We start from the raw sequence: 24,487 nt of genomic DNA, 5'->3' as shown, positions 1-24,487 counted from the left end.
GATTTGCTGGTTACCTGGTTACTTACCTGCAATGGACTGGTGGGTTGGTTGGCTGGTTGCCCATTTGGCTAACTGGTTATGCTGGTGGCCTCCTCCGTCCTTGGGGCCAACTGTGTAGGCTGCTTTTCCTCAGGTTGGTCAGCACTCCATCACAACGAGACGACACCTTCAACATAGAACAACAAACAGTGTTACACCTGATTTATACTTAGTTGCGCGCAAGTTGTCTTGCACCAAAAATAGAAGGTCCTGCAAGCTCACAACGTGTCGTGCTGCGATGTATTGTGAGCTTGTAGATCGGCTATTTTTTGGTGTGAGACACATTGCACAACCAAGTATAAATCAGGCTTTACGGTGCACCCTGTTGTCTTACGTCCTGACCTGGAGCCAGTTGCACCACCTCACACTAAGTTCAAACTTAGCCTAGTTATAGCTTAAATGGCTTTTTAAAAAGCCATTTAGACCGGGAAAGTATTGTTGTCATTTTTAGATTTCTTTGGCTATTCAAAAATAGCAGATCTACAAGCTCATAGCGCGGCACTGAGTGCCGCACTATGAGCTTGTAGATCTGCTATTTTTTTTTTAATCGTGAAAATGTGTGCAAAAAATATATATTTTTAAGCGAACATTTGTAAAATATCTTTGTTCCAGGGACCCCCAGAAGCAAAGATTTTAGTTACAAATGTTCGCTTTAAAATATATATATTCAAAGATTTGCACACATTTTCACGATTTTTCAAAAATAGCAGATCTACAAGCTCATAGCGCGGCACTCGGTGCTGCGCTATGAGCTTGTAGATCTGCTATTTTTGATTAGCCAAAGAAATATAAAATGAATTGAATGGGTTAAGCTATAACTAGGCTAAGTTTGAACTTAGCGTTAGGTGGTGCAACTGGCCCCTGGTGAATCTGCATCTCTGCTCTAAGTGGGCTCTAACCTGTGTTCTCATCTAGACCACCCAGCTGACTGAGAGACCGTCCTGCGTGAAGAAGGACTACTCCAACTTCATGGCTTCCCTCAACTTACGGAACCGCTACACTGGAGAGGTGACGTCTATTGTTGAACGTCATGGTGATAATAACATGAGTAGCTTTCTGAAGGGCTGAACATGGGCATTTTTACCCGCTGAGTCGCAAGCACTAATTCCGAGAGAACTAGTGTGGATTGCATAGTGTGCAGTTACTGTAGGTGCAAAAGTGCCATTAGAAACCACTGTAGGCTATTATTGTTGGAAAACGTGCTAGCTTGATAATTCACCACATGGCACATTTCACATTGTATGTATTTGATTTGATGAATTAAGACATATAAATATATGTATATGACATGGTAAATACAGCCTGAGCAAATAACCCATATATTTCCATTTTATTTCAATTATTTCACAGTATTTGCTGTTAATTCCCCATAATTCCCATTCATTCCCATGGACAGTTTCCATCATGAATATTCCCAGAATTTTTTATATTCCCAGAAAACCCTAATCTGGCCTCAAAATACCATTACATTTAGAGCTGCATATTCCTGATGAATATGTACGGTATGTTTTTAGCTACTTTGATGTATGTGTGTGTGTGTGTGTGTGTGTGTGTGTGCATGTGTCTGCGTGTGTGATGTTTAGGTGAATGGTATGATCCAGTTCTCCCAGGCGACCCACAGCAAGGCAGACCTGACCAAGCTGATGGTCCATACGACGACTGATGCTCTGGAAAGGAAAGACCCAGAATCCTTCACTCAGGCCATGTTCAAGATGGCCGCCCTGCTAATCAGTACCAAAGGTAAGCACCATTTTATGTATTACACGTTCCCCTCGTCCTTCTTTATTCCATGTCCACCAGTTTCATGCCACAGCTACAATATGGGGATGATCACACCGAGATGCGTTGCTACAAGCGCTTTAGAAACGTCTTGGCAAACAGCGTCTTCTACTGCTGTATTTGGCACTCTTTGTTAACAAAGCACTATGACAAGTGGTGCAACACTGCACCGTGCGCTGAAAAGTTGAGAATATAAGAAGGTTTATGGCTTCTAAAATCGCTACGCACAACGCAAGAGAAGAGCACACGGCACGTCACGGCAGGCATGCCATAACATGGCGATGGGTTTCCAGTGTGTCTCGGACGTGATCGCCTCCTAAGACTGTGACTATAAATGACTGAGATGTAGGCCTGCCTTCCGCCACAGTGTGTGCTGGGATTGGCTGAAGCCCCCGTTGACTCTGACCGGACAATGAATGAATGAACATTACATTTTTTATTATAATGCATTTATTTTCCTATTTATTAAGTATCTTTCTCTGCCCCCCTTCAGACTGTGATCCTCAGCTCTTGCATCATCTGTGCTGGTCTCCTCTGAAGATGTTTACTGAACATGGTATGGAGACTGCCATCGCCTGCTGGGAGTGGCTGCTGGCTGCGCACGCTGGAGTAGAAGTCCCGGTATGTACACAGTAAAATGTAAAGTGTTACTTTAACCCTGATGGTCTACAAATGTGTCCTGATATAAGATCCCACTATGAAATGAGGAAACCTCTGTCGATCCGTCTTCTGTCTGTCTGACTCTGTTCTCGTCCATTTTATGCTGGGATTGAGGAAGCTGATTCTTCACTTTTTCCAAATTTAAGAAGTGCAATAGCATTTTTGTGAACTCCCACTGAATTAAGACGGGTGTGGGTGGAAATTACCTTCATCTGTTGCAATTGTCTCCCCATGTTTGTATTATCACTGCCAACCCTATACTGTTGGTCTGGGGAGGGTGAAGACAACCACATATCCCCTCCGATACACGTGGATTCGCCGGCCGCTTCTTTTCACCATACAGTGAGGAAATGTGTCATGTGTAGGGAGTATTCATTGGCTAGATTGGGAGCAAAAATGGGTGCAAATAATTGGCTACATTAATAATAATAAATAAATAAAAAGAACAGTGAATACTGTAGGAGTTTTTTTGGGGGGTTTTCTTTCTTTAGAAACCACCAATATAACACACAGGTAACACCTTAACGATTCACTCCTGCTCTTTTGTCTTCCTCTCTCCCAGTTCATGCGTGAGATGGCCGGGGCTTGGCAGAATGCAGTGGAGCAGAAGCTGGGTTTGTTCTCGGAGGCCAAGGTAGAGGCAGACCCCCTGGCTGCATCCGAGGAGAGCCAGCCCGTGCCCTGCCCGCCTGACGTCACACCTCACTTCCTCTGGATAGAGGTCTGTCACGCCCGCCATTCTTCACTTCATGCTCTATGTATAGTACACCTCCCTTCTGTCTTGTCCCAACTAATGCTGGCCAAGATATTGAATTATACAATAAATATAATAATTATACCCGCCATTCTTCACTTCATGTTCTATGTATAGTACACCTCCCTTCTGTCTTGTCCCAACTAATGCTGGCCAAAATATTGAATTATACAATAATAATAATAATTATGATAAACATTCCATAATGACGTATCAAAAATGTTCTGCTAATACTGCTGAGAAGGTGATGGCAGCAAAAGAACATCTCTCTCTTTTTTTATCTCCATTGTGCCCACACTCCGTGCCCGCCCACATCGCCCCTGCAGTTCCTGGTGCAGAGATTCGAGATAGCCAAGTACTGCAGCGCTGACCAGGTGGAGATATTCACCGCCATCCTCCAGAGGTCACTGTCGCACAACGTTGGAGGAGCCAAGAGCAGTCTCAACAGACATGTTGCTGCCATAGGGCCCAGATACAGGTATATAGTGTCAGGCAGTGGTTCTCAAACTTTTTCAAGTCAAGGACCCCCAGTTTGGTCTGTATTTGGCCGTGGACCGTCATCCCCCCAGAAGAGAAGATTTATGTAAATTATTTTTTAAATAATTAAAAACTTTGCAAACATTTTAAATATTTTTCAAATATTTTCAAAAATAGCAGATGTAAAAATAGCAAAATAGCAAAAGCTAAGGTATGGCAAGGTTATAGGGTTACCAACTCCCAGAGATTAAAATAAGGGACACCTATCCTGGGCGTGCGTGCCCTTTGTATGTTGGTGAGTGATTAGCGACACATCAAAGCAAACATCTAAAATGACTGGAAATCTCCTTTAAGGGAAACACTGAGGTAGTGCAGTGGTTATCAACCTGTGGGTCGGGACCCCCAGGGGGGTCCCACATGATTTTGGGGGGTCCCTAGATGAAAGTAATATTACTAAAGTGACAATTTAAGGACTTTTAAGACTTTTAATACCTAAAAAATAAGATTTCTTTTTAACTCATTTAGTGCCACTGGACGTCTAAGACGTCCGCTAATATAAGCCCTGAGTGCCACTGGGCGTCTAAGACGTCCAATGAATTTTATTTTTTATTTTTTTATTTTTTGGAAAAAAATGTTCAGAACCCAAGATATCATGATTTGAAAATATTCTGCTCCATTCACTCTTTGTTTAACTTCTTACTGAAAAAGGCTGTATCTCGGCTCCTAAGCACTTTTTTTTTACAATTAATTTTGGCTGTGGCACTCATAGCCAAACTGCCATAAATAAGCCGGGCACTGAATGAGTTAAAATATGATTATTTGGGGGGTGAAAGGGCCTGAAAAGGTTGAGAACCATATACCATGAGTGTACCATGAGACCCAAAGCCGCACTGTAGATGCTGATGTGTGCCGTCGTAGAGTTCGAATGTCATGGAAGTTGTCGGGCTCGTCACATGAACGATTTCTATTTCCTTCAGACTGCTGACCCTGGGCATGATGGTGCTGCACGCCGATGTTGTGACAAGTGCCACCATCCGCAATGTACTGAGGGAGAAGATTTACTCCACAGCCTTTGACTACTTCAGGTAGGAATAATGGCTGTGTGTCATCTTAAGGCCAGTCCACACCAATGCAACTCCTTTCAGCATGCAACTACTTGCAACCTTTATCCCCAATGGCGGTTGCAAGGAGTTGCATTGGTGTGGACTGGCCTTTAAAACTGTTTTGTTGCAAGGAGTTGCGACTAGTTGCATTGGTGAGGTCTGGCTTTTATAAAGACCAATGAAGTCTAGGGCTGCAACTATCGATTATCTTCTTAGCATTTATTCAATCGATTATTTTTTTCTATTAGTTGAATTACAGAGAAGTGTTTTTTTTTTAACATACGTTTGTCAATGAATCAGCATGAACAATAGATTTTCTATAATCGACTATATCGATTTGTCTGAATAAACTATTTTATAATTTTTCGTACAACTTGCAAAAATAGTGGTGTGTTGTGAGCTTGTAGATCTGCTATTCTTGGTATTTTTGAAAATCTCCCCTTCTGATAAAGATGAGGTCTAATAATCCTTCATCACCATTTTTCTTTGTCTATAGCATTGCTCCTAAGTTTCCCACACAGACAGACAAGAGGTTGAGAGAAGACATCAGCATAATGATCAAGTTCTACGCCAGCCTGCTGTCAGACAAGAAGTATCTGGCTGCCACCCAGCTGGTACCAACAGGTACAATGCTGAAGAGCCATAACATGTCCAACATTATTACACCCATTCCACACGTGTATTCTGAGATTAGGAATTTACAGTATATATGCTGTCGGTTGGTCTGTCTGTGTGTCCGGAGCTAAACTTGAAAACCGCTGCACATATTTTAGCAGTCATGTTTTCTTTATTTTTTTTGGGGGGGGGGGGGGTTTCTGCCTTTAATGATAGTACACAGTGAAGTTAGACAGGAAACAGTGGGAGAGACGGGGAGAGACACGCTTTGTCTTTGGAAAACTAAAGGAAATCTGGCTTTTGGTAGCATAGTCTTAAAATAATATTTTTAGGTATTGATGATCAGTTGTAAGGTAGGGCTGGGCTCTGAAATATGATAGAACCACTTGGAAAGCGTTTCCAGTGTTTGGCCCATAATCTTTAGGTCAAATATTGCCTAACAATATTGTATGGTGCAAACAAGAACAGCTTCTAGGCCAGTTACAAGTAGTGGGACATATTAAGAATCACTGATACCCAAAGTAAAACCTCAAACATACAGATTGAAATGCAGTGTAGAGTGGATATGAGTGTATTGCTGGTTCTCATTCAAGCTATCAAATCAGGGACTAATCTAAACCTGGGATACCAAATGCAATTGATTGAGTGGAACTAGAAGCAGTAAGTAGCCTGCCTCCGAGCCTGATCCCTGGGACAGGAGATGGGAACTACCGACTGAAGGTTAATACTGTAGTTCACAAATCCAGTGTTGGAGATAAAGAATAGAGTACTGACTGAGTGGCTTTCATTCAAGCAATCTAATATTGCACAAAATGATGTCTTAGTCATAACCAAGTTGATACAAGTATCTAGTAGAATAGAAAGATAGGGATTATCTGGGCCCCAGGACTGAAGTCCAGAACCACTGCAAGGAATTATATTTTTTGTCGGCTACACGGTATGCGTTGTCCACATCTTGGAATGCACTTCAGTTGTGCAGGATTGGTTTCAGTCAGCTTATACTCCTACCAATGATTCTCCACATACAGATGGAACCAATACATGATATAATAAGCATTGTCAGGAATCGGGATACAGCTTTCACCATTCCATCATTTCTTCTGACCATGCTCTTTTTAAATCTTTTTATCTTTCCAAGCCTACATGGCATGGAAGCCTTTTTAACAACTGACCCCAGATTTTGTTTTGAAAGCTTGTACAATCCTACCCTAACCTTTTATATTAAAATTGCCCTGTGGGTGTATGGTGGACATCACTAACGTTACATGCCCATATATGGAGAGTATTCTGGTGCATAGTAGAGGTGTCACTATATGCCTAATCTTCGATTCGACTGTTGATTTTAAGCTCACGATTTGATTTGATATTCGATCTCTATTTAATGTTAATTATTAGGCTATTGACTTTGAAGAAGTATAAATAACAAATGAGAATCTAGAATAATAAAAATGTTTAACATAATATTAATAATATAAACTTTGGGTTTTATCAACTGTCATTGACATTTCAGATTCTTCTTTAAAAAGATTAGTTAACATTCTTTGAAATGTTACGATTTTACCGTATATGACATCATGGATATGGGCATAAAAGGGCAGGGCAGGACAGACGGATACAGAGATCTCCATGTATGGGCATAGAAGCGACACAGACATAAGTTTCTAAGTGGATTGACATATTTATTCTTTGTGGAACTCTGCATTGACAGCACGGATTAGACAGTGCGGTGTAACGTCTCCTCTTTCCGTTCATGGGAGAAAGTGGTGAACATATAGTGATAGACTGATGTTGGAATATTTGGACGAACGGGATGTTTCCTCTTCTCCAGACAATCAGGACATGTCGGTCAACAGCCTGTCTGTGATGACGGTGGCAGACAGCCGCAGCAATCTGGACGTGGCCGTGGGTCAGAGGCAGCAGGTGGCTCAGGGATGGATCAATACTTACCCTCTGTCCTCTGGCATGTCCACCATATCCAAGAAATCAGGTCTCTCACACACACACACACACACACACACACACACACACACACACACACACACACACACACACACACACACACACACACACACACACACACAGACACAGAGAGAGAGCTGTGACATGATATGCACTTGGAATTGCAACTGAAAAAAGTCCTACATAGTAAAATCCTCAGTGTTCATTTATCCATTTGTAACTCTGAAAGCGTACCGGGTCCATTTGGTTACATTTGCACACTCAGACCGAGTTAAATTAACACAAAGTGTTGCAGTGTAGCGAAGCAGAACTCATCCACTTGTTATTCATATACAGTACATGAAATATATGCTACATGAAGTTAGTGGTGTAAAGTCCATTTACTCAAGTGCTGTACTTAAGTACACTTTTGAGGAGTTTTTACTTTACTGGAGTATTTCCCATTTTCAATACTTTTACTTCTACTCTACTACATCTCAGAGGCAAATATTATACTTTAACTCCACTACAATTATTTGACAGGTTTAGCTACTATACAGTAGTTACTTTGCAGATTTAGATTATTATCATAAAACATACATTAACCACTTCAGCCCTATACTGTATATATTTCGGCCATTTGAAAATGGGCAAGCTCACAATGCTATTTTCTGCTATTTTCAAAGGATGTTTAAATTTTGAATTTGTGAAATGGGACATATTCTGCACAGTACTTTTACTTTTGGTACTTTCAATATATTTTGATGCCAATACTTTTGTACTTTTACTCAAGTACATTTTGATTAGCAGACTTTTACCTGTAACAGTATTTCTACATTGCAGTATTGATACTTTTACTTAAGTAAAAAATGTGTGTACTTTTTCCACCACTGCATGAAGTTTGCATCTGTTTGATACATTTCCGTTGTGCTCTTTCAGGAATGTCTAAGAAAAGCAACAGAGGCTCTCAGATGCACAAGTACTACACCAAACGTAGAACTCTACTACTGGCACTGCTCGTAAGAACCATCATCTATTCTCACTTATGTTTGCAAATCTATACTCTTTTCATATTGACTGACTGCCTTTTTAGCCCCACTATCGGCAGGGCATTAAGGAAGTTTCCTTCAGATTTTAGCGACCCCATGGCCTTTCCTCTTGGCCAAAATGGCCACTTGCTTAAAAGATATATCAAAATGGTCGTATTGCCATGAAAGTTGCTTAGTGCATTTATGCTCCATGGAGAATGAGGTTTTAGGTGACTCCATGGCCTTTCCTATAGTGCCTCTCTAAATAAAAGATGGTACTTTATTTTATTTGAAAAGTTGTTACTCCTTTAGTAAATGCTAAATATATCCCCTGCCCTCCAATTCTGGCATGAATACTAATCTTGAGTTTAACTTGTTTGTATTTTTAACCCCTCTAGTGAGAGCGTGATGCTCTACAGACTTGTGCCCCTTTTTTGTGTTGCCCATCTACAATGCCCCAATAATAATTTATTGATAAGATGCCACAGGTCCAAATGGACCCTTTACAGGTCTGTAACTCTGAGAGTTTGTACACTCTCAAGAGTTAAATCAACACTCTACAGTGTTTGATTAAGTGTTTGATTCGTATGCTCTCAGAGTTACTGACCCGCCACGACCCTAGTGGGCCCCAGACCAGACTTTGAGAAACAATGCTGTGTTCTATGTCCCTCCTCAGGCCAGTGAGATTGAGCGCCTGACGACGTGGTACAACCCCCTGTCCACCCAGGAGCTGGCCATCTCCACAGAGCAGTCTGTGGAGACCAGCATCGCAAACTGGAGGTCCAGATACATCAGCCTGACCGAGAAACAATGGAAGGACAACGTGAACCTGGCCTGGAGCATAGCGCCCTATCTAGCCCTGCAGCTCCCTGCCAGGTAAACAGACAAAATGGAGTCAATTAATGGAAGATTTTCTACATTGTACCATCAACCACTTCAATCAATCCTGTGCAATTCGTTGACCGGGGTCCCCCAGGGCTCTATACTTGGTCTGCTCCCTTTTCCCCCTCTACACCAAATCTCTTTGCCAAAAAATTGCCAATCCACAAGCTCATCTACAAGGTTGTAGATTTGCTGTATTCGCCAAATGTGCGCCTCAGAGTAGTGAAGCTATGGTTCATGTGTGTAATCGAACTCTAAAATATTTTCACGAGGAGATGACCCAGAAATTGTACATTTATGACAGTATATAAACCTGAGCTACAGTAGTAATTGTAAACGGGAAAGGGAACTTTTTGGCCTGTGCAGCTGTTTTTCTTTTGGGGCAGTGTTTCTCAAATAGGGTTACATGGAGGTGCTATGTGAGAGAAAGTGGAAAATGTAAAACTTAATATTATTGTTACTGATAAATGATAAAACATTGACAATCTTTGTGTGAACCTCCTGATCTCTAAAGTGGTAAACCAAATCAAATCAAAAAGTAGCACAAATGTTGTTTAATAGAAAGCAACACTAGGTGGGTTATCATTCATTCATTCATTCATAGCATCATATGTTAGCTATGGTTTTATCTTGCAGTTTTAGAAGCAAAATTGAGTCTGTTAAAGGGGGTATGAAGCCAAACAAGTATGGAAACCGCTGTTTTAGGGCATCTCTAGATTTCCGGGTGCGTTCTTACCCTTGACCCTTGTTTAATTCTGCAGCTTTACTCACAGCCTGTCAGTTAGTGTACGTACCTAAGTCAGTCAGCTCATTCACTCTGCATATAGTCAGTTCATCTGTCTGTCTGTCTGTCTGTCTGTCAATCAGTCTGTTAGTGGGCCAGTCTGTCAGTCAGTGGCTTGGCGTATGCACACCCAAGTGAGGTTTTGATTTGTCATTTCAGGTTCAAGAACACAGAAGCCATTGTGACAGAGGTGACCCGCCTGGTGCGTATGGACCCAGCTGCCGTATGTGACGTCCCAGAGGCTGTCAAGGTGAGATCTTTCTCCTGTCACAAGCTGTCCCCAATCCCACTCCCATTCCTCTTAAGTGACAACATCCTAAAGTCCTGTGTAAAAGGGTGTCTCATCCTGTTCACAGTTCTGTTTGGCATCATTTAGTACACAGTAAAATCTTCTGTGTTCATTTATGCATTTTTAACTCTCAGAGTTTTTTTTTTTTTAATATTGTAGTTTGCGCCACATTCAAAACTCAATTCAGAAACTTGTTGCCTGATATTTATACGTATCTCAAGATGCCTGGACCAGCTGCAGATGCCTGGCCCTCCCACGCTCCCATTTTCAGTTCTCCCATGAAGGACGATATTGTTGGTCAGGCATGTTTAGCCTATTGACTGTATACTTGACATTATGTCGACCATTTTCAAAAGCATACCGTGGTTTGTTTGATTTTCAAGGAATCCACTGGATATCCATTCCTTTCAGTTACTAGTCCATAACAGCATGTCCTCCCACTGTCTGTCTGGGCTATGGGACCGCTACAGATCCCATGAACCCACATTGCCGTCCATCTGGGCTATAGGGCCACAACCACGGTGACCGTGAAATTTGGGAAAAGTGAAAATCGTCCTCACTGCATGCATATGCCAGTGGACATTGGTTGAGTACAGATGGATGGAAATGGATGAGGACAGATGGACTGACAGAGTTCTGTTTGTTTTATAATAGGATTATGGAAATCAACTTGTAGAGACATTTAGAATCTCACTAGAGTATGGTTATATAAGTTTAAAAAAAATTGAAAGTTGAGCTCACAAACTATACATATAAACAATATCTAACTAATTAAATAATGAAAATGTACTTACTAAATTCCTAGAACTGAAGGAAATTATAAAAATACATTTTGTCTAGACATTTTACTCAATGTACAACCAATTTTATTGAATAGGACAGATGGGGTATGATGAGCTATACTATGATTTAATCAAGGGCAGTCTGATTGCTTTACATTTTAGAATCACAATCGTGTGCGCTATTATCCTCCCTCTGACTACATTTTTAAGGGCCTACTTTGCAAACGTTAAAGAGAGACTAAAGTTTTTTTCTGTCACCCATTAACTGCCAGAGGTATTTTCATATTTTTTTAGCCAGTGCCAGAGTTTTTCATTGAAAAAAAAAAAGTACTCAGGAGCCGAGATACAGAATTTTTAAGTTAACAAGGAAGTGGATAGGAGTCTAGATCTTCGAAATATCATATCTCCTTGGTCTTTGGGTCAAATTTGGATTTTTTTTTATTTTTATTTTTAGTTCACGGCTTTAAATAGGTTCGCGTAGATCTACGTGATTGGCAGTGAATCAGTTAAGGAAAAATATATATGTTTTGCAATACTTATTAATCTCCTGGGAGATGATGATGTTGTTGTTTGGATGATCTGTCTCCCTCCAGCTTTCTCCAGTCTTTGGGATTTTGTTCTGCCTGGCTGGAGTCTTAATGAGCCTCTTATCTGTCTACTCTAGCAAGGAAAGTGCAGGGGCGTGCCGCTGCCAACCCCTTGTCCTCGGAGGACACCATGATATCTACTTGATGATCCTCTCTGACATCTCACTGTTGTTTGTTGTTCCCCATCACTTTAGTTACGAATAAATACAGCTCCCTCTAGGGGACTTGTTAGCACATGACGTTGTGTCAATGAATCGCGTATCACTCCAAAATTCAGAGCGTTAATTTATCCCAATGAAAGCGTAAAAATGGATTCCGTTTCTCTGTCATATACATGGATCCTAGCCAAGGCCTGATTCTGATGTCTGAATTGAGTCCTCTCACTTTTTCTATATGTTCTTCCTGTGTATTCTCAGTTCTTAGTGACATGGCACACCATTGACGCCGACTCGCCAGAGCTGAGTCACATCCTGTGCTGGGCCCCGGCCGACCCCCCCACTGGACTCTCCTACTTCTCCTCCATGTACCCCCCCCACCCCCTGACCGCCCAGTATGGGGTCAAAGTTCTCCGCTCCTTCCCTCCGGTACGCAACATACACTTAAGCCCGATTTATACTCGTCGCATGATGGCATCACGTGCTGAAACTAGTGATCTATAAGCTCACAACGCGTGTCGCGATGTTGTGATAGCTGATGTAGATCGGCTATTTTTGATACATGACGCATCGTACAATGGCCTATAAATTAAGCATTATCCTGAAATGTGTCTCTTTGATACTACGCCCATTCCTGCTAACTCCTTTTCAACACACAATTACCTTTATTGTTATAAATAATATGTAAGTTGTACAGTATAGCCTGCACAAATGTAACACATAAGTAAAAGTGTCAAGTGTCTACATGTTTTTATCTTACCTTCTCCCCAGTCAAACTTTTGTCTGCCTTTCTTTCTAGGATGCCATTTTGTTTTACATCCCTCAGATTGTCCAAGCACTTCGATATGACAAGGTAAAGTTATTATAATGTGTTAAAAAGGCCATAATCCCCCAGATTAATAAATGATGATCACAACTCTCTACCGCGCTCTTTCTCTGTTTGTGTGTGGGCATGTAAGAAGGTGATTTTGTCACAGTGACGTTTTTGCCTAAATGGGTTTTGTCCAGTTTGTTAAGCCAGTGTGTGTGTGTTGCCTTAAAGCTGCAATCTTTCATGTCCTACCCGAGATTTGAACCCTGGTCCCCCATGCAAGTGCTGACATTTTTTACCACTGAGCTAATAGAGCACAAATGCTTGCTCAGGAGAAAATAAATATTTTGACCGAACCAGTTGTCAACCCCTACCACAGGAACAAAAATTAGAAGAGCAGGGAGACCAAATACAACCACCCCAGTTGTGTTAGTTATATTGTATTAACAGACTCTAGCATACAGATTGGTCAAAATAAAAAAATATTTGCGTCATTTAAGATTTTTGCGTTGGTTGTAGCTTGTACATCTGCTGTTTTAGAACATTTTAGAAAAATCTTGAAAGTGTAAGAACTACTGATTTAGAAGGCATTTGTAGAATCGGCCTCAGGTCTTAATGGGTTCAAGTTGAAATGTGTGCCTGTGTTTGTGGCCTGCTGTTAGATGGGTTATGTGAGGGAGTACATCCTGTGGGCGGCTCAGACGTCCCAGCTGCTGGCTCACCAGTTCCTCTGGAACATGAAGACCAACATCTACCTGGACGAGGAAGCACATCACAAAGACCGTGAGATGCCTTCCGCCTGATTCATACTTAATTAGGCGCGGGTCTCGTGCACTGAAAATAGCCGATCTACAAGCTCACGACATGTTGCGGCGAAACACGTTCTGAGCTTGTAGATCGACCATTACAGAGCCTGCGTGCAACGAAGTATAACTCGGGCTTTCCTCTCTGTCACTATATAGCATTCTGTATATATGTCTTTGTGTGTGTGTGTGTTCTCGTGAGTTTGTTCATCTGTGCTTTGGTTCCTGTCTGCAGCGGACATAGGGGAGTTGTTGGAGCAAATGGTGGTGGAGATCACTGGCGCTCTGTCCGGCCCAAACAAGGACTTCTACCAGAGAGAGTTTGACTTCTTCAACAAGCTCACCAACGTGTCCGCCATCATCAAGTACTTTCACCCTGTTCTCTTTCTCTGTCAAATTCCTGTCTTTCTTTGTTCCTTTGCACCTTCGCACCTCTTCCTCGATTCTTTCCTCTCTCTCATCTTTCTTCAGTTACCGTACAGGAAGCTATACAGTCACAAGTGGCTGAAAACGTAGTAGCATAACATTAAAACTTTCCTCTTTAACTTCATGAATAACATTAAGTCCCTAGAGGTAGTTTCAAGGTGTTTATGAGGTGTAAGCTAACTCCTTTTCATCAGTGAGCTGCTCCCCAAATCCCCTTGCTGTTCATTTGCTTTGCCCTTGGGTTGCTGCAGTGTCTTTGTGATTATCCAGTGGTCTGGAAGGTATTTACATGCTGGGATGTTGATCCCACACCATCCCTGAGTAGCTGTCCGTCTGAGAAGTCTGTATATCTGTATGTGTGATTAGTAGCATACTGACAGCATCCATTAGTGCAGCGTCATACTGGGAGCCATTCATCCCCTCACTACAGGTTGATGAAAATTCCCTTCTTACCTCAATAGGGTGTTAATTGGACACAAATTGCCGCTGTCCAGGGGACGAGTGGCTCTAAATGAACCTTGCGTCCCCTGCGTCTCCTCCTCCTATTGCTCAGTAACCCCAGTGACTGCCCTCTGTGAATAACAACGGAGCCCTGCTGCCGCTTGTGGTCACAGAAGCCATTAGCTGATGGGATGCCCACGTAGCATTGCATTCTTCGTAAACCGAACCTCTTAAGGAAGTGCTGTTATAGCAATATTAATAATAATATTCCATTCGGGTGAAGTTTTAGATCATTTATTAGGAAGATGTCAGCAGAGCAAACAGCATACAGATCAGACAGAGCTCTGGCCTCCTGGCCAGAGCTTGGGCCCCGTAGGGCAGAAGCTCCCTGAAGTGTCATATGCGACACCTCTTATACACCAAGATCTCTCCCCTAAATGTAGATAAATATAAACAGGCTATACTAAGTAACAGTACCATAGAGCTGACTGGTTAAATTAGCAATGACCATGTATAGTATCACAGGACAAATTACATGCTGACACAGAGCATAATGTGGAAATAGACCTTTGTATCAATTGTTGAATGACAGGAACAGAAGCTGTGAAAAGAACCCTGCTGTGTGGCTACTATTCTAGGGCCAAAATATAGATAGATACATAGATTGATTTAGAACAGGTTGGCATTCTGAAATAGCCATTACAGTCCAGAGTTTTTTGTTTTTGTACATGAATAATCATATTCATGTACATACGACAGGTGATTTATAGAATGCCAAATCAATAGACATTTTCCTACCTACATGTTGATATAGCTATATATTTACTCAACCATTTACTGTATGATCAATCAGACAAAAATATCAGGAGACAGGACGTGCGACTTATAACTGATGCATAATTGCCTGACACAGAAGGCATCACTGACTCTGCCGTTAACCTAATAATAATATCCAAAGTAGATCTACTTGTTTGGGTTTGAGAGCTCTCTCTCTCTCTCATTTTCTAGAATTTAGTATATGTGAAATCTTTTATCTGGTTGGACGTTAAATCTCTGTTTTTCAAGGCAAAGGGCCCTTAGCACGCTGGCTAATTGGGGCGATACGCGTGTCTAAACACTTCTCTCCCTTCTAAACGTTAAAAGGCCAGAGACTATGCAGTCAAAACAAATATTTCCACATTTATGGCCAATGCCCAGTTGACAATTTTTTTTTTTTAGATATAAGCTTTTATCTAAAATTCCTATATTAATTAATTCAGATAGATATCAAACATATCACATGAAACATATTACAGAATAATAGACCTGGTTGTTTTAGGTTTGAAAGCCTCTCACTCATAATGTCAAATTTATATCCGTTTGTATGTTAAATCTCTGTTTCTCACGGCTGAGGGCTCCATTATCATCACGTGGAATTTGCTAACAAATGGAATTTTCATCACTCGGGCATTTTCGCTACATGGAATACAAATCTCACCCTTCTAGACGTTGACATGCCAGAGATTAGGCAGTAAGAACAAATATGTTCACATTAGTTATCGAATATAGTTTTCCAGTCTTCATGGCTCTTTCCTCCATCTTCACTTGGCATACGGGTCCATTTAGTTATGCGTCTTTGACAGTGATCTCCACTGGGCTGGTGGGTCCCAGTGTTCAGTGGCTCTCACGTGCAGCATGTCTCTCTGTGGCTTTGTCCTCCTGCTGTGGCAAAGTCTCTTGGTGTGTGACATGGTGTCGAATTCGTCACCTTCGCTGTTACATGGTGACATTGTTGGTGCTGCTCTCATGGCTGGTGACCACGCACGCTCTGCTGTGGAAAACGCATGCTCTGCTCCTTCCCTCTGTGGCTTGAAACTTGTGGTTTCCTCCTTATCATCACAGACAGAGTAGATCTGCCTGCGAGGTTCCAATCGTGTAGTTGTTGAAGATCATCAGAAGTTGATTCTGCATAGCTTGCTTCTGTAGTGCTCCTCTTTGTCCTCCATCGTCTGGATCTGGTCCGGATCTGCTTTGAGAAAATCTTCTTCCCAAAAAGTCCTTCACCCTTAAGTTCTTTTGATCAAGTATCCATAATCATAATTAGTTATGAAATATGAAATATTGATCCCATCCTCGTCGCCAAATGTTATAGCAATATTAATAATAATATTCCATTCGGGTGAAGTTTTAGATCATTTATTAGGAAGATGTCAGCAGAGCAAACAGCATACAGATCAGACAGAGCTCTGGCCTCCTGGCCAGAGCTTGGGCCCCGTAGGGCAGAAGCTCCCTGAAGTGTCATATGCGACACCTCTTATACACCAAGATCTCTCCCCTAAATGTAGATAAATATAAACAGGCTATACTAAGTAACAGTACCATAGAGCTGACTGGTTAAATTAGCAATGACCATGTATAGTATCACAGGACAAATTACATGCTGACACAGAGCATAATGTGGAAATAGACCTTTGTATCAATTGTTGAATGACAGGAACAGAAGCTGTGAAAAGAACCCTGCTGTGTGGCTACTATTCTAGGGCCAAAATATAGATAGATACATAGATTGATTTAGAACAGGTTGGCATTCTGAAATAGCCATTACAGTGCAGAAAAACATGCAATACGCTTTGTGTTTGTCATCCTCAGGCCTTTTCCTAAGGGGGAGGAGAGGAAGAGAGCCTGTCTGGAGGCCATGTCCGAGATCAAGGTCCAACCCGGCTGTTACCTCCCCAGTAATCCGGAGGCCATAGTCCTGGACATAGACTACAAGTCTGGCACGCCCATGCAGAGGTAGACCTGTGCAAATCCCATCTTCTGGCTTAGACGGGAGGCATATAGTGTTGACCTCACTTAGTCCGTTAAAACTTAAGGCCTATTTTATACTTCATCATTCGTACAACAGTGCCTATCTGCAAGCTCACGATGCATTGCGTTGTTGCGAGCTTGTAGATCGGCTATTTTCGCAATGTTAGAAATTGTCTCCATTTTGTGCCCCTGTCTAGTGCTGCTAAGGCTCCTTACCTGGCCAAATTCAAAGTGAGGAGGTGTGGCGTCAGCGAACTGGAAAAAGAAGGTACCGTGCCGTCTACATTGTAGATATTTCAGTTTCTCCTGCAAAACTCGTCTTCGTGGCCGTGGGTGTGCAGCGTGTCATGATGTGATCTCCTTAGGTCTACAGTGTCGCTCAGACTCCCTGGATGAGGCGAAGAGCGAAGAGGAGGCAAAGAGAATCAGCTGGCAGGCGGCCATCTTTAAAGTAGGAGATGACTGCAGACAGGTAGGGTGCAATAGTAAATCAAATGTAATAAAATAATCGCTAGTTGCAGCCCTATAGACAGGTTTCACTTATTCTCTTTCATTGACCATAATCCCACCCCCTAAATAGAGAGTGAGAACAACAAAATTCAGTATAGGTTATCTTTCACTTCTTAACTCCCCATGTCCTCCTTGTCCCCATGTGTGTCCATGTGTTTTCAGGACCACATTGGAAATGAGTGTTTTATTACACTTTATGTGTACATCCTGGGTTGAAGTTATATTGTGTTGAAACTTCTTTTACCAAAATAAAATCAATCAATCCACTCTTAATAAACACTAGAGTAAACCCCACAGTCAACGAAATAGGAATTTTCTTCTACCCTGGTCTGTGCTTTGTTTTTCCAGGACATGCTGGCTCTGCAGATCATTGGACTGTTCAAGAACATCTTCCAGTTGGTGGGTCTGGACCTCTACGTGTTCCCCTACAGAGTGGTGGCCACTGCACCAGGGGTGAGTCCATACAAGAACTATCTGGTACCACATCTGGCCAGCTCAAACCAGCTCAGTGGCCTTGTGGTTAGCGTGTCCGCTCTGAGCTTGGTAGGTCGTTGATTCAATCCCCGGCCGAGTCATGATATGTTCATATCAAACACTATAAAACATGGTACCCATGCCCATGGTTGGACTGAGGCAAAGTCCCTGCCAGTGTTTCTGCTAGGGCGATAAGGTTCTATTTTACCAGTCAAATGTTACATTTACCGACCATAATGCAATATACGTCATGTGTGTGTTAGCATAGCATATACGTGCGACGGTGCGTGTGCACGAGCCAACCTATCACCTTGTTACTGTAGCGCAGCGCTTCTTCCCACCACTTTATCATAGATGCACTACGCTGTTCCTGTGTTTATCCATAGTTTCCTAAAGTATTATTTATACTTCCATCATGTAGGGGTGTGCGTGGGCTAGGCCTGACCTCGACTAAGTCGACTAGTCGACTGGTTAGTCGCGGGGGGTCCGAGTCGACTAAGTGTCTCTTAGTCGACTCTAGTCGGAAAAAAAAAGGGCCAAAAATGTTTTAAATTGTTTTTTGGCCAAGTCTACACCTGCAACCACACGTAACTTCCACTTTATTCTTCTTATTCCTCGTCTTTGTATTGGTATTGTTTGGGTTGGAGCGCCTCAGTGCGGCTGCAGAGTTCATGTGCAACCTCTTCCAGAGAGAGATAGAGACACTAGAAACTCTGCTGGAGACAAAACAAACTGTGTAGACTTGGCCCTTTGAAATAAAATGTATTTTGGCCAATTTTTTTTTTTTAAATTAGTCGCAATTAGTCGCCAATTAGAGTCGACTAAACAAATCCTTAGTCGGGGACAGGCCTAGCGTGGGCTTGTAGATCAGCTATTTTGCCCAAATGTTCACCTATTTCTGCCAAATTTTCGCCTATTATGACATGCTCAGAATAGGGACGCTAGGGTTCACGTGGTTAATCCTTCCCCTTGTTCCAACGTCCTCTCGTCTTTCCCCATCTTTGGCCACAGTGTGGCGTGATTGAATGCATCCCCGACTGCAAGTCTCGTGACCAGCTGGGCCGGCAGACAGACTTTGGCATGTACGACTACTTTAGGAACCAGTATGGTGATGAGTCCACACTTGCGTTCCAGAAGGTAAGTGTCGTACGATGCTTTCAATCAACAATGTGAGCCTTAAAGGTCTGTAACTAGAGTTAAATTAACACTGATTTTACAGTGTAGATTGGGGTCCCAGAGATTTAAAAAAAACGTGTCAAATGGGGATCCGTTGCCTAATGCATATCAAACTGAGTGTTCGTGATATTAAAGAGCTTGAACTGCACTACGCCACCTGCTGGTGTGTTTGGACACCATATTCATATGAGCTTACTCATCAACCAGTGACACACTTATTTTTCTTAGCTATGAATGATCCTGACAGTACGTTTTAACAGCGGGCGACTCTCGGGCGATCCCGGGCGACATCGTCCAAAAGATAAAGAAAATCCATCTTTCATCGCCCCCCCGCCCACTTCGCCCTATCGCCAGTAGTCGCCGGCTCTCATAGACATATAATGCACTTCCGGAAAATACTATCCTGATCGCCCGCTGATCGCCCGCTGTTAAAACGCACCGTCAGGTTTAATGGTTCGATCCTTCACCCCATCATCCATATCCCCCTCTCTGTGTCTCTCTCTCTCTCTCTCTCTCTGTCTTGTCATGCAGGCGCGGTACAACTTCATCCGCAGTATGGCCGCCTACAGTCTGCTGCTCTTCCTGTTGCAGATCAAAGACAGACACAACGGAAACATCATGCTGGATAGCCAGGGCCACCTCATTCACATTGGTGTGTAATGGCCCCCCCCCACCTTTTCCCCCCTCTACACCAAATCACTTCCCTGACAATAGCCGATGTAAAAGCTCATAACACGTCACAACACATTGTGAGCTTATAGATCTGTTACTTTTGCAGAATGTTTGACTATTTATTTACTCAAGTAACATTTTGAATACAGGCCCTTGACTTGTAATAGAGTATTATATTTTAGTTTTTCTACTTTTACATAACAAATTCAGAATACTTCTTCCACCACTGGTCCCTATTAAACCTTGGATTATCTTTTGCGTGTGTGTGTGTGTGTGTGTGTCATCAGATTTCGGTTTCATTTTTGAGAGTTCTCCCGGTGGGAACCTGGGCTGGGAGCCGGATATCAAGCTGACAGATGAGATGGTGATGATCATGGGGGGCAAAATGGAGGCCACGCCCTTCAAATGGTTCATGGAGATGTGTGTGAGGGGATACCTGGCTGTCAGGTGAGTGTGTGTGTGTGTGTGTGTGTGTGTGTGTGTGTGTGTGTGTGTGGGAATTAGTGTTCTAAACAGGCCTGAAAATTAAGGCCCTACCCGAACCGGGCCTGAATTGTGCCAGCCCAAGGAATTACCATAATTTTAAGCCCGAGACCGGCCCAATAACCCGAAAAATAATAATTTAAAAAAGAAAGAATCGCCAGTAGGCATCGCCAGTGGTTCAAATTATAGCAGAGTGTGAGAATAAGAGAACAGACTGGCAGCTTCACATGTTCAATTGTTCATTCAAAACATACAAAGTTGCACACAAAATAGAGTTAAATCCTTGTCGTCACACCACAAGCCTAGCCTACTCTGCAATCTCTCTCTCTCTCTCTCTCTCTCCCTGACTGTCTCGCTGACTGCTGCTGCCTGCAATTTATACTTTGTCAGCGCGCAACACCAGCAATTAAGTATAAATCAGGCAGCCGGTCCAGTGCAGCAACAACCTTTTTTCCTGCTGCCTGCTTGTAGCCTCCATTAAAAACCCAGTCATCGGCGGCCACTGTCAGCGCAGCACTATGTTGACAGCGCTGCTGTTCATAATAAATACACACACAGACGGAACAGAATTATTAGTATAACTTCTTTTTTTTTCGTCAGCAGACCGGGCCGATCAAATGGCATACCTTTTAGGCCTGAACCCGGCCCATGGTTGGGTTCGGGCAGAATTTGAGAACTATTGTGGGAATCAGTGCCTTTGTCTAACAAACTCATGAATGAATGTAGGACTGAGACAAGTGGCTATCTCTTTCTTTTCTCTCTCTCTTTTATCAGGCCGTATATGGACGCAGTGGTCTCCCTTGTCACCCTGATGCTGGATACTGGTCTTCCCTGCTTCAGAGGACAGACCATCAAGTTGCTCAAGTGAGTTTACACTGGGATCACACACCCACCCTAATCCATTAATGAGGGGGGGGGGCTATTGCCCTGGAAGAGGAAATAAACATCCCCATGGGTAGGACAGGAGATGTGAATAGAAAATTCAATGGATGCTTTTAAACTTTTACACAACAACATTGTATGTACAGTATGTATTTGACTTGATTCTAACTAGTTAATTGGACTGAACCCGTATTTGTAACTATGCCTTTCAGGACAGGAACCCCTTTTGGGGTTCTTGTTGCTATGTACAGTATATAGCAACATTCATTTTGTTGTAATTTTGGAATACATATTTGAAGTTTTTCAGAAAACTTCAGGTCTAAATGGGTTAAAGTTGCTTACAAAGTTTATAATCGGCTCTTTTAACTACTTTTTATGCTATTTTGGGCATTTGAGGTTTAAGAAACTGGTGGCTCAAAAAGTTGATGTGAACCGCTGTGGTTCGATTAATGATTATAATGTCGCAAGATATGCAAATTTACTGATTTGATTGCTTTCCTAACGAGACCCTCACAGGGTCATAGGCAGAAATGCATTAGTTTTTGCACACGCAATGCCAGCACAGAAGTATACAACACTTCTACTTTTTGTTGGATGATGACACATTCAACACGTTCTGAGCTTCTCTCCCCTGCTTTCAGGCAAAGATTCAACCCAAGCGTGAGCGAGAAGGAGGCAGCCGCTTTCATCATCAAAGTCATCCAGAACTGCTTCCTCAGCAACAGGTCAGTGCAACTCACCAGGTGGTCACCTCAAGATGTTATCATCAGTATGAGTTAGGGCTGGGTGATATGACTTCAAAAATAATATCACGATTATTTCAAACTTTTGCCTCTATTAGAATTAATGAATGATTATGAAAAGTAAAGAAAAATTGTGAAAAGAGCAGATCTACAAACTCACAACGCGTCGCATTACTGTTTTTACACGCCACCATTGTACAATGAAGTGTAATTCGGGATTAAGTGGTTGATCAGACTAATCACTTTAGTCAATTATAAACATCAATAAAAAATAATTCTGTGTCGATTCGTTGATACTGAAAATAAGAGGAAAGTACTATGTTATATTATAAGTCTACCGTATTCACACAGTGGTCATTTAGGTCTTACATCATACTCGATTATGACATCAGAGTAAAATGGCCCACCATGTGATTATAGTCAATGTTACTTCAACGTTGTTCATTCTTGTTTCACAGGAGCCGAACGTATGACATGATCCAGTACTACCAAAACCAGATCCCGTACTAAACTTCTGTGCCTAAGTTGGCGGCTGGATTAGTACTATGTTTGTGCGTGCGTGCATAATAAGTATGCACATGGGTGCGTGTTTGCCGTAGCTGGTCAACACTGAAGACTGTCAATGGTTCTTTAGTTGTTTAATGATTGCTGGTTGTTGACAGTCCAGTTGTTTGCTTTAGCTTCTTGTTCTTCTCCAAAAGTCATATTTTTTTTTCTCCTTTTGGTATTAGTCGTATGCTCCAATATTTAACTTATGTTTAAATTAATATTATTAATATGAATATACTATTGCACTGGCATCTTGACTTCTGTGCACTTGGAGGAAAACCCCCCCCCCAACACGGTTTACGCTCGATTTAATTCTGCACGTTCGTTCAAATAATATTTTAACAAAAATGTTTGTGCCAATTTTCTTCAAAAGATTTGTAATGTGGGTGAACGTGGTGGGTTCTATCTGTTGGTTTTCTCGATGGGGTTTGACGATACCGTAATGTAATGTAAACATTTTAATTGGATACTTGAAGTAGCAGATGTACTGTAGATCGGTTTTCAGTTATATGACCAGTGTGGCCTACTCTGTGATCCCGTACTTGACTGTACTACTGTGCTTCTCTTTTTAATGGACCAATCGGAGTTCTATGATCTGTGGCATGGTACACATTGACTGCTTGTATTTAACAACGGAAGGCTTGCTGTATAGACATGGGCTACACTGTCTGGTTCCGGGGGGGGGGGGGGGGGGTTGAGGCTCGAAGGGGGGTTGTGTGTCACCAAAGGAGAAGTGATGAACACTAGTTGTGTGTTACTGTATAGGGCATAGCAGTTGCGGCCACTTCCTGGTTCCACTTCAAAATACTCAATGCATTTTTCCCATTGACATTTCCAAAAATATTGATATCAATTAATTTAAGCCTAGAATCAAGCCATCCAGGGTCCTGGTGAATCATGACCATTAAACATTTTTTTCTGTGATTTATTTTATTTTATATTTAATTATATGATATACTATATTTAATAAATACCCTTTGTTTTGCCGTTTTCAAAAAAGTTTTTTCACAGAATCAAACGTTTTATGGTCATGATTCACCAGGACCCTGGATGGCTTGATTCTAGGCTTAAAATAATTGATATAAATATTTTTGGAAATGTCAATGGGAAAAATGCATTGAGTATTTTTAAGTGGAACCAGGAAGTGGCCGCAACTGCTATGCCCTATATGGTGAGTTCTATTTAATGTTGCCAAAGGGTGGGTGGGGTTTGGGAGTGGGTGGTGTAAAGCTCCTGAATCCAACTTTTATATTAAGGTGTAAGGCACAGGGTGAGGTTTGAATGTGGACGTTAAAAGTCGTGAGCTAACATGTGACCCATGTGGCGTTCAGTAATCCAAAATGCAGTATCCTGTGTCTATATGGTCGGCGCCTGCCTTCTTTATTTAATGTTATTGAATGTAAAGATTTTGCCTCTCTTTGTATATTTATATCCATGGCCCATATTTTCTGTCTCCTTTTCTATTGTCTTGCCTTTTGAATGATAATGGCTCAGATATTAAATCAAAATAAAGTTCTATTAAATTAAAACCATGCTGTGTCGTCATTCTCGCTGATGTTTGAATACAAAATCATGTGTTCGGCCGTACTGAAGTGCCTGAGAGCACAAGGACGGAGAGCATGCAAACAGAACAATCTGGTCTAGGGTCTGGACAGGTTACTTATACTTTGCAGGGCTTGCTGTACTAAGGAACAGTGCAGGCGGTGGAAGAAAGAGGCCTTAGATTCTCTGAAATATGAGCCAGGGTGCATCTTGTGGGTAAAGCCACACAGTAAAATCCTCAGTGTTCCTTTTACTCTTGAAAGTGTAGTGTACCCTAAGCCTAAGGCAGTGGTTCCCCCACCCTGATAAGCACTTG

The 24,487-nt window shown here is 42.1% G+C and overlaps 1 protein-coding gene across 1 annotated transcript in view; it reads left to right on the top strand.

Annotated features, from left to right (window-relative positions):
- Positions 1 to 23,305, top strand: part of pi4kab (phosphatidylinositol 4-kinase, catalytic, alpha b) — a 50,216-nt gene extending 26,911 nt beyond the window's left edge. Inside the window, exons 30-54 of the mRNA XM_080433032.1 lie at positions 955 to 1,047; positions 1,623 to 1,779; positions 2,312 to 2,439; positions 3,041 to 3,199; positions 3,559 to 3,710; positions 4,687 to 4,794; positions 5,309 to 5,436; positions 7,256 to 7,414; positions 8,305 to 8,384; positions 9,070 to 9,269; positions 10,219 to 10,309; positions 12,134 to 12,301; positions 12,672 to 12,725; positions 13,346 to 13,466; positions 13,722 to 13,851; positions 16,982 to 17,125; positions 17,338 to 17,408; positions 17,506 to 17,612; positions 17,999 to 18,103; positions 19,136 to 19,261; positions 19,832 to 19,952; positions 20,260 to 20,419; positions 21,230 to 21,319; positions 21,979 to 22,062; positions 22,539 to 23,305. Of these exons, the coding sequence (XP_080289158.1) occupies positions 955 to 1,047; positions 1,623 to 1,779; positions 2,312 to 2,439; positions 3,041 to 3,199; positions 3,559 to 3,710; positions 4,687 to 4,794; positions 5,309 to 5,436; positions 7,256 to 7,414; positions 8,305 to 8,384; positions 9,070 to 9,269; positions 10,219 to 10,309; positions 12,134 to 12,301; positions 12,672 to 12,725; positions 13,346 to 13,466; positions 13,722 to 13,851; positions 16,982 to 17,125; positions 17,338 to 17,408; positions 17,506 to 17,612; positions 17,999 to 18,103; positions 19,136 to 19,261; positions 19,832 to 19,952; positions 20,260 to 20,419; positions 21,230 to 21,319; positions 21,979 to 22,062; positions 22,539 to 22,590 (2,988 nt within the window). The 3' untranslated portion in view covers positions 22,591 to 23,305. The remainder of the gene's footprint in view (positions 1 to 954; positions 1,048 to 1,622; positions 1,780 to 2,311; positions 2,440 to 3,040; positions 3,200 to 3,558; positions 3,711 to 4,686; positions 4,795 to 5,308; positions 5,437 to 7,255; positions 7,415 to 8,304; positions 8,385 to 9,069; positions 9,270 to 10,218; positions 10,310 to 12,133; positions 12,302 to 12,671; positions 12,726 to 13,345; positions 13,467 to 13,721; positions 13,852 to 16,981; positions 17,126 to 17,337; positions 17,409 to 17,505; positions 17,613 to 17,998; positions 18,104 to 19,135; positions 19,262 to 19,831; positions 19,953 to 20,259; positions 20,420 to 21,229; positions 21,320 to 21,978; positions 22,063 to 22,538) is intronic.
- Positions 23,306 to 24,487: the final 1,182 nt, after the last annotated feature.

Source organism: Gymnoscopelus braueri (assembly GCF_963280865.1).
Source record: "Gymnoscopelus braueri genome assembly, chromosome: 7".
Lineage (NCBI taxonomy): Eukaryota > Metazoa > Chordata > Actinopteri > Myctophiformes > Myctophidae > Gymnoscopelus > Gymnoscopelus braueri.
Note: the sequence above shows the minus strand (reverse complement) of the source record. Positions and strands in the feature narration are given on the sequence as shown.